Consider the following 9,720-nt stretch of genomic DNA (forward strand, 5'->3'; position numbering starts at 1 on the left):
AAGATTTCTTAACTTATTGAACGTTATTAATTCATATTAACATTGACTGAATCCTAAAAAACCTGTTAGTCTCACATTCACTCACCACAAACAAAAGTATTTCTACTTCATCACTGACATCAAACTGGTAATATAAAATATCAACTTAAAAAAAAGAGATATTAACTCGTTAACATTAACTGGATACGAAACATACTACTCTACACATATATTTTACAGCATCCGGTGTAAAATTTGAACAGTGCAGAGCTTATAGATAGGTAACCTTAGCTTAGTATAGAAGGCATCATACCATGGCTTGGTTCGTTCTTAAGAACGTCAATTGACTGTTGATATTTGTACACCCACGAAGTAGGCTAGGCTAACGTCAACTCCGGTTTTTGACCATTAACGTTACATTCACTTGCATATCCTCCCGCCGAGTTCGTTGGACCCCCCCCCCCCACCCCCCCCCCCCCCCCCATACCATGGTTACGCCCTTGATTCAAATAATTCCACACAAGAGACATCATCTTACTACTACTACTGTACTCCGTCATTTTAAACAAGAAGAATTTAATGCAAACTTTAAGGCAACACTGTCCTGCCATTCCTAATAAAATCCCTATTATTCTTATTACTCTCAAACATGTGTAAATACAGTGCAGTATTGACGCAATACACAGTTACTTCACCGAGTCGCTCTAAACTTAAGTTCATCCATTTTAGTTGGCGTCAGACGTCAACTACGACGTCAGACAAATGACGTCAGACAACGTCAGCAACAGAACAGAATATTCTCTCCACAAGACCTGATCTATTTAAACACAAACACAAACACAAATACACTTGTGTTACGCTCGTGGTGGCTGTGTTTTTCACCTGTGAAGAAAGTACACCTGAAAGATATGCGCCAACAGAAGAAATCAGGTAAGGGAACTGAAATCGACAACAAAGCGCCACCTACTGGACTGTTTCAGAAAGAATAAAACAAGTACAACATCGTCGTTTAAAATGGACTCACTGTCGTTTTAGTATCCGCATACAGTACACACTTAGTATGAAAATTGGTAAAGTGAGACACTTTATCTTATCTGAACTTTATCAAACCAGTGTATCTTAACGTGTAAATACACTCACTGATCTAAATTCCTCCTAAAGTAATGAGTTCATGCTTGGGAGGTAAAGAGTGAAGTTATTCACATCTGGGATCATGAGAATTAATGATAAATGAAATGACAACTATATGAGGCAAATCATGTTAGGTAAAAAAAAAAAAAAATCTTGATTAAGGGTTTGTGAATGTGATGTATACTCGCCGTCCACTTTATTAGGAACAGTTGTACACCTACAGGGTCGTGCAGTTATGTAAACAAACAATCATGTGGCAGCAGCACAATGCAAAAAGCATCATGCAGATACAAGTCAAGAACTTGAGTTAATGTTCACATCAAACATCAGAATGAAGAAAGTGTGATCTCTGTGACTTTAACTGTGGCAGCGTTGCTGGTGGCAGTTGGGCTGGTTAGTATTTCAGAAACTGATGATCTCTGGGATTTTCTCTAGAGTTTACACAGTAAAGTGTACCCGGGAACACCCCACGATACCTGGCATTTTGGAGAAGCTCTGACCCAGTCATTTAGCCATCACAATTTGGCCCTTGTCAAAGTTGCTCAGATACTTATGCTTGCCCATTTTTCCTGCTTCCAACACTTTGAGAATATATTTACAGGGTGTCCCAAAGGTCTCCACCCATCCATCCATCCATCCATCCATCCATCTTCTATACCACTTATCCTTCCTTCAGGGTCACGGGGAACCTGGAGTCTATCCCAGGGAGCATCGGGCACAAAGCAGGGTACACCCTGGACAGGGTGCCAATCCATCGCAGGGCACAATCACATACACATTCACACACCCATTCATACACTACGGACACTTTAGACATGCCTATCAGCCTACCATGCATGTCTTTGGACTGGGGGAGGAAACCAGAATACCCGGAGGAAACCCTGGGTATTTCTTGGTTTTTACTTTTGAATAGTTTAAAGGATATTTCAAGCTTTTTATGCGGATATCTTGTTAGATTATAGCACACTGGGATGATGGTAAAAAGTGATCGAAAATGTACAAATTTCAAAAGTGTCTCACTTTAGCAATATTCACCATAAATAATGTCCTAGAAATAAATCTGTATTGAGGGGATCTGTGGAATTTATTTTAATGTTAAAGGAGTCCTTTATAAAAAGTATGACTCCTGCACTAGTGTGTTAATGATTAACCACACCATGGTGACACTAGCATAATTAATCTGTTCAAAATCCATGATACAGCAGTCATGGTAAATAGCGCAAATGGTAAATGGCGCACTTATATAGCACTTTAATCCAAAGCGCTTTACACTGTATCTAATTCACCCATTCACACACACACACACACACCAGTGGTAGCAGAGCTGCCATGCAAGGCGCTAACTTGCCATCGGGAGCAACTTGGGGTTCAGTGTCTTGCCCAAGGACACTTCAGCATGTGGAGTGATGTGGGCTGGGAATCAAACCGCCAATTCTATGATTAGTGGACAACCCGCTCTACCACCTGAGCCACAGCTGCCCCTGTGGTCTAAAATAACACAATCACACATGTATGTCTGTAAAATGTAGCAAATTTCCTATTATTTAAATAAATAAATAAATAAATAAATATCTGTCTGAAAAACTCAATTACATAAATACACATCTATACAACTTTGTGTGTATTGCTGCATGATTACTAGATCATATGTACAAAGCTGTCTTGAAGTAATTATCATCAATGTCCCTATTTAGATTTAAACATCACCCAGCACAGTGAATGCAGGAAGGCAGTGGGGAGGAGATGCAAAAATGTACCCCACTCAAACTTGAGTGACCTGAACGTGCTGGACGAGAGCTCCAGCAGCTTCTTTGTGTCACCGAACCAACCCCAAGCAGAACTCTTACCAAAGACTCGCTATTACCTGAGAATCAATCGAAGACTTGCCAACAGGGGCGATCAGGCAAAAGCTGAGTCCTTGTCCCAGCAGCAGCCTGCAGACCCCAGAGCTCAGCATCAAGGGTTTAAGGAGACAGACCAGCCCAAGTCAAAAAGTACTGGCCAAAAGAGGTCCATTAACCAGACAATTGCAAACACTCCTCAGCAGAAGAGACAAAGAACACAGGAAACTAAAAGGAAAGCAGGACCCTCCAGTTCATCTAACAAACCTCCTCACTGTGCTTGCAATGGTAAGGCAGAACTCATAGGTGAAGTGTATAAAAAAGCAATGGGACTAGTTATGTGAATAAGAGACGCATATGTGGATGTATTTTTGCAGAACATTTGAAGGTGTATGAGTTGGGACAGCTGCTGGGCACAGGATCATTTGGCAGTGTGTTTGCTGGGATACGCAAAAAAGATGGATTGCCAGTAAGTCCATTCATTCCTTTTTTTACTCTAGTCTTAAACTGCCCTCATAAGTAACCAGAAGTAAAGTTGATCAGTGCTACTAGTATACAGAAGATACCAAATGCACTCAAATTAAGAAGCAAAACTTTTCTTAAAGCTGCCACATATTAATCATAAACATGAATATTAAAACCTGAGCTCAGGAATGGCAGTGTTCACTATGCCTTTTGAAAGAGACTGATTGTTATACGTCTTTTAACTTCCCTAAATTTGGACATCTTTTGCTGCTACTCTTGACACCATGGATCACTGTAGCATTGTGGGATTGGCAGTAAAATTGCAAAGCTGTTATTCAGAAGATGTACTGTAATTACTACTCTTTCATGCATGTCTAAAATTATATAACCTCACAGGTCAAATGAATCTGAAGACCTCTTTTAGTTAGTTTATGAAATGATTTCATTTAATTACACATAACATTCATATTTCCTCAGGTCGCAATCAAGTACGTCTCCAAACAGAAAGTAGATGAAAAACTCGAGATTGTAAGTTTCATTTATCATGCATTAATGTACATCTTAGCTATAACTATAACCTAGCACACTTACTAATAATCAGATTCCTCAGAAGACATTGATAAGTAGTATTACAAAAGGTTGGAGTTATACTGTGTGGCACATATTCTTTCCCTTTTGTCCCATGCTACAGAACGGACAAGGCTGGCTGCCCATAGAGATTGCTTTGATGATCATGGTAAACACAGAACCATCCTGCTCAAACATCCTGCAGATGCTGGAGTGGTATGATGACCCAGAATACTACGTCATGATCCTGGAACGGCCCAAGCCATGCGAGGACCTGGCTAACTTTTGCCAAAAGCATGACGGACCCTTGACTGAGAGTACGGCTCGTATTGTAATGTTTCAGCTGATGAAGGCACTGAAGCATTGTAAGAGCCGTGGAGTACTTCATTGTGATGTCAAGCCAGAAAACATTCTGATTCAGACAGACACACTGAAAGTCAAGCTGTTTGACTTCGGTTGTGGAGACGTCATCAAAGAGTCTTACACGGACTTTGCAGGTATCTGATATGAGACCATGAGTTCTGAGTGGCATTGAGTATTGTGCTTCTTTTGCTAAATCTCATGTATCTTTGTTAACAGGCACAATTGAATATACCCCTCCTGAGTGGTTCATACAGAAGCGGTTTCTGGCAGATCCAACTACCGTCTGGTCTGTGGGCGTGACGCTGTACAGACTAGTGTGTGGCTCTCTGCCTTTCAAGAACAGGAAGGCAATAAAAGAGGGCCATCTGCGCTTCACCAAAAATCTGTCTCAAGGCAAGGAACTGCGAAGACTGATAAGCGATAGAATAATTCATAGAAGACTGAACTCTATATTATACACAGGCTTGAGCAAACAAAGAAGCATTTATTCATTTTAATGCATTTTATTTTATGACTATTATGAATTAATTAGTCAATACAACGAAAGTGTCAATACCATGAAATGTGTACAGTTACAAGTGTGAGGAATTCAATATGCACTCAACAGCAGGTTCTTTAAGGGGTTATATATTATATGGCAGGTTCTTTAAGGGGTTATATATTATACGGCAGTTTCTTTAAGGGGTTATATATTATACGGCAGGTTCTTTAAAGGGTTATATATTATACGGCAGGTTCTTTAAGGGGTTATATATTATACAGCAGGTTCTTTAAACTGTTATATATTATACAGCAGGTTCTTTTATGGGTTTAAGTATTATATTCTTCTTTATATGTCTTTTTGATTTATGTGCTTGGGCATTGTATAACAGAATGCAGCCATCTGATCCGTTGGTGTTTGCGTAATAAAGCAGCAGCCCGCCCCAGCCTGGAGCAGCTAGAGCTTCACCACTGGTTTCACTTTCCAGGTCTTTGCAGTATTCTTTATCATTATTTTTAATAGAGAGTGGGATAGTTGTAAACAGTGGAAAAATATCTTGTAATTCATGAAGTAAATACATTCTCCCATACTTTATTGTGATTTCGGATAGGCAGTTCAAACTACTGGACACGAGACGGGGACGGCTGCACTGAAATACATCTGAAACCTTCAAATACATCTGACCCTTGATATTGTATTAAAATCCAATCATTTTCTATTGTATTTCATATTGTATTAAAATCATCAGTTTCTTTTGCAAAAACATTATTCATATCATGGTTATTCATTAAAGCAATAAACCACAAGAGGTTACAGAATGCATGTTACAGTGACTTTATCATGGGTAAGGGCATTGCTAAGCACAATGCAAAGCAAAGTCATTGTATCATATGCCACTGAGTGTGGGAGAGCATTAATATAGCTGTATGAAATGATTTGACATGTCAGTCCCAAATGTTTGTTAGGAACAGCAATAATAAATTCAAAGATGACATGAGTGCCGGTGGTGCACAATATATAAACAGCTATGCTTCTTTTGACTATAACTCGAGTCCTCTGAACAGACAATCTTGCCCTCTGTCCGAGTTTCCCCAACCAATCTATCCCAACCTCCACATTTTCTCTTATTTCATCTCAATATAAATAACACAGGTAGACATGATAGACAGCTCTCACATTCTCACATTTATTCTGGTGAAAGGTTGTGTTGTGTTGAGCCTCGTCACTATTGCTTGTGTAATGTGCACACTGCTATATCCTAAAAACAAGTGCCGGAAGTCATGTAAGCAGCACAGCATTGCTGAGATTTTGAAAATGATTTTTTATATAATTTTTATATATTTTACTCGAATATCTATTGATCTATTGATTTTACAAACGCTTCAAATGTGGCTCGAGTGTGGAACTGAAACTATCCATTGATATGTTACACATACCTAAGAGACCAGTTCATCTTTAAAGATCATTTAAAGCTTTCAGGAATTTGCATAAACTTACATTCATATTACTACATTAATTTATCAACTGTATATTTAAAGAGTTTCTTTCCATTTAATTAAGCAAAGTTTTGCTAAAGTTTTAATCTAGGAGCCCACTGTATTGTATAGCATTGTAAAGCAATTGTATTTTATTTAAATTGAATCGATATACAATTCAATTCAGTAGTGTGTATCAGTTGTGTATCATTGGGGATGTAACTGATTTGAATCCACGCATTTATACATGTTTATATTGACGTTTATTACTATTACTACAGGCATACACATCCTTTTGTTCTACGATTTAGGTTACTATACAGGTTTTCCTGTATGGTAACTGGTAATAACTGGTGATTATCAATATTCTACTTGAATCTAGCAATTACTAATTATGTCATTTTTTGTTTCATTGTATATCAAGTGTTCAAACCAGTGGTTTTTTTTTAAAATTATTATCTTGTAACAAGTTCAAATCCAGTAGATGGTGCTATAGCACTTTAATAAACAGCACGCAACAATTGCACTGCAAAGAGCAGTTAAAGTGGACACTTTCTGCCACAGCATGAAAGTTGTTAATGACCAGTGTCCAGGTTACAAACATGAGCAACACCATTGTTGCTATACACAAGGCAAGGAAGAAAGCAGGATTACTTAAAAAGCTTATTTAAACATACTGAAATTAACACAGAGGACTGGAAATAGCACTGGATTTTTGAAAACATATTTCTTCTAAACGGAGACTAGTATAGAATTTCCCGTTGGTGTTTGAGGTAAATTTTCCTGTGGAAGACAGAGCTACAGGGAATACAATTTCTCCACTGAACAACACAACAGGCGCATCTCAATATGCTGCAGCTAGATCTCTCCCTGGTAAAGAGAAGGATAATGCAAGACCCACTGTGTTCACTGTGCCTTAGTTCATAAAAGACAATTGCAGATGGATGGCATACAAAGAATAAAACCTCAGCGGTGATATATGGCTCCATGAACTAATGACTGGATACATCAAGATTAGGATGTGAACTTTTGGTAAAATTTTAATTAATCTAATAAAATCTAATTAAACAATGTTTATCAGCTCCAGCCTTATGGACCCATTGTGCTCATTAAAGACTTACCTTCTAGATAAGGTGTTGGGTACGGTGTAGTCTAGTCTAGTATGTACCATATAACTTGATTTGAAAAAGCCAGAATGTTCCACTGTGGGAACATTAGGGGGACCGGAGAAAATGTGGCCCAGCAGTACCTCAAGGACAGAACAATATAAACATCAGATCTCCAGAAGAGTTACACTTTCTCTCTCTCACACACACCCACACCCACACGCCTTGTGAATGGGTAATCATCGCAGCATGTTATAAAGAGGCAGAGGAAATCACTGTTTATAAAGCCAGAATAATCACTTTCAGGTGTTCAGGTTGTGACATGCTGTCCACCTCCTTGTGGTGGGAGCGTCTGGTCTCTAATGGGAGCGTCTACCATCAGTGCCTTAATTATTATAGAAACTAATTATACTAGAGGAAAAAGCTATAAAATAATATATATATAAAAAATTACATATTTAAATGACTAATATAAATCACTGGCCACCTTCTCTGACATGCCATATGGTTAACTCAGTTTTCCTGGCTGTCCTTCATGATTAAACCAAGGGGTTTTATCTATGGAAGATAATCACCACTTCCTAAATACGAAGCACAAAATACATTTATGGCCAAGAGACATCTTTCAAAGCACCTTTTAAGCACCGACCACCACATTTCATGCTGTTCCTGGAAATGAAAGAGGCATTTGAATGGGTGGCACTTCAATGTCCATCACTTCCCAGCACACAACCTGCACAACACTGTATTGGCAACTACCAAAGCTGGCTTCCCAACATTTCTGAGTCAACAAGTCTCATGTAGCCCAGAGGCCAGTGTCTGATTAAAATAAGTATATATCCACGGCCTTTCTCTAAAGGCTGGCTGCCTGTATTACATGAATCTAAAGATCCTTTTAGAAAGAATGAAATGACTTATTGCCAGTAAATATTATTATTTACTGTCTATATTAGTTATTAGTTATTAATAATATTAATAGTTATTTAATACAATTAAAGCAATTCTATTTATCACTTGTAGTGATACAAAAGCCTGTCCCAAATAGGGGTGTAAATGAACGCTACTCTGTATCTGTTTAGTGCTACAAAAATTCATATCTGTATTTATATTCTGATTTAAACTAGAATAAGCATGGTCTAGATCAGAAAGGTGTTTTAAAAATGTTTTATTATATATTTATTTTAAACGTGAATCCTACTGAAGAAAAGGGGTTGTGGGAAAAAGAAGCCCTTTTTCACTCAAGTTTCATTCAATCTGTGTGTCAATACAACAATGTCTTTGAACAGGAAAGTGTTGTTTATAGTTTACAAAATTAACCATGTAATATTATTTTATCAGAGTTACAAAGTTACCAATTTCAGTAAACACAGATTATGGCAAACAACGGGAAAGTTAAAGTACAGACAGTGTACCTATAATGTACAGAATCTGTTTTAAGATATATTGCAGAGATTGGGAGAGGGAAAGAGATTTATGGAGTGGATAATGGCCAAGAATTGCAGATACTACAAATCAGAAATGCGTGCACACAACTGTTTAGACTGAGAACAAGATGCAAAATGCATCTCCTTACTCCAGAGCCTAACTTTTTGGGCTAGATTCAGATCTTTTGTTGTGCAGTTTTTGATATGTAATTGAGATGGGAATTTTGCTGAGCCTTGCCGATAAGTTTCTTACACTGACGTATGAACACGTATAGAGTTCTTATGCTCCGTTAGCAACTTGAAAAAAATATGTTTGGTCAGATTTTAACAGCAAAATCTAATTATTTTGTGAAAGTTCTGTTTCTGGTATACAAGTCTCTCCCAATACAAGTGTATAGGAACAAGGACTTGTACAACTGAAAATAACTGCATGAGAGTGTTGTCAAGATGGACACCAAGCGGACAGATGTAGTACTTCAAGATGCCAGAATTATTTGACTCAGAGAGAAATACCATGAATATATTCAATGCCTTGTATTGTGTTTCACACTTTAGATTACAAAGCAACAACTGACTTTGTAATAAAAAAATGATTTCAACATTATGTAAGGATTAAAACACGTAGGCACGCACTGACATTGGGAAAATAATCAACAATGGGCTGGTGGCATCATGTGAAGCGGAGATACAACCCTGAAGTTGATTATTTTCATACAACAGCACATTCTGAAGTGTTTTATGGCTATACTACAACAGTTTCCCAATGATTACATTGATAATTAATTAAAAATCAACATCTTGTACTTTCAGTCTATATGTATGTTTAAAATTGTGGAATGACCTTAAACCAATTTAGTTTCTGCTATTATTTCTAACAGCTATAAACAG

General features: G+C 37.8%; 1 protein-coding gene across 4 annotated transcripts; it reads left to right on the forward strand.

Annotated features, from left to right (window-relative positions):
- The first annotated feature begins 751 nt into the window (after nt 1-751).
- LOC128613425 (serine/threonine-protein kinase pim-1-like) lies at nt 752-5,635 on the forward strand. Of its 4 annotated transcripts, none has more exons than XM_053634165.1 (9): nt 758-909; nt 1,712-1,837; nt 2,805-3,239; nt 3,329-3,420; nt 3,894-3,944; nt 4,108-4,480; nt 4,563-4,739; nt 5,219-5,314; nt 5,438-5,635. In XM_053634165.1, the coding sequence occupies exons 1-9, from the start codon at nt 888-890 to the stop codon at nt 5,515-5,517; spliced, it is 1,452 nt and encodes a 483-aa protein (XP_053490140.1). In that variant the 5' UTR covers nt 758-887; the 3' UTR covers nt 5,518-5,635. The 4 variants fall into 4 exon arrangements, with proteins under 4 accessions (XP_053490164.1, XP_053490140.1, XP_053490148.1 ...); XM_053634173.1 differs by having other exon boundaries at nt 5,442-5,635; XM_053634189.1 differs by lacking the exon at nt 1,712-1,837 and having other exon boundaries at nt 752-909.
- The last annotated feature ends 4,085 nt before the right edge of the window (nt 5,636-9,720 follow it).

This window comes from Ictalurus furcatus, chromosome 1, assembly GCF_023375685.1.
Source record: "Ictalurus furcatus strain D&B chromosome 1, Billie_1.0, whole genome shotgun sequence".
NCBI classification, from domain to species: domain Eukaryota; kingdom Metazoa; phylum Chordata; class Actinopteri; order Siluriformes; family Ictaluridae; genus Ictalurus; species Ictalurus furcatus.

Coding starts and splice junctions, on each gene's coding strand:
- LOC128613425 (XM_053634165.1), top strand. CDS start 888: ATGCGCCAACAGAAGAAATCAG. Junction 3,421..3,893: donor GCAAAAAAGATGGATTGCCA/GTAAGTCCATTC, acceptor ATATTTCCTCAG/GTCGCAATCAAGTACGTCTC. Junction 3,945..4,107: donor TAGATGAAAAACTCGAGATT/GTAAGTTTCATT, acceptor CCCATGCTACAG/AACGGACAAGGCTGGCTGCC.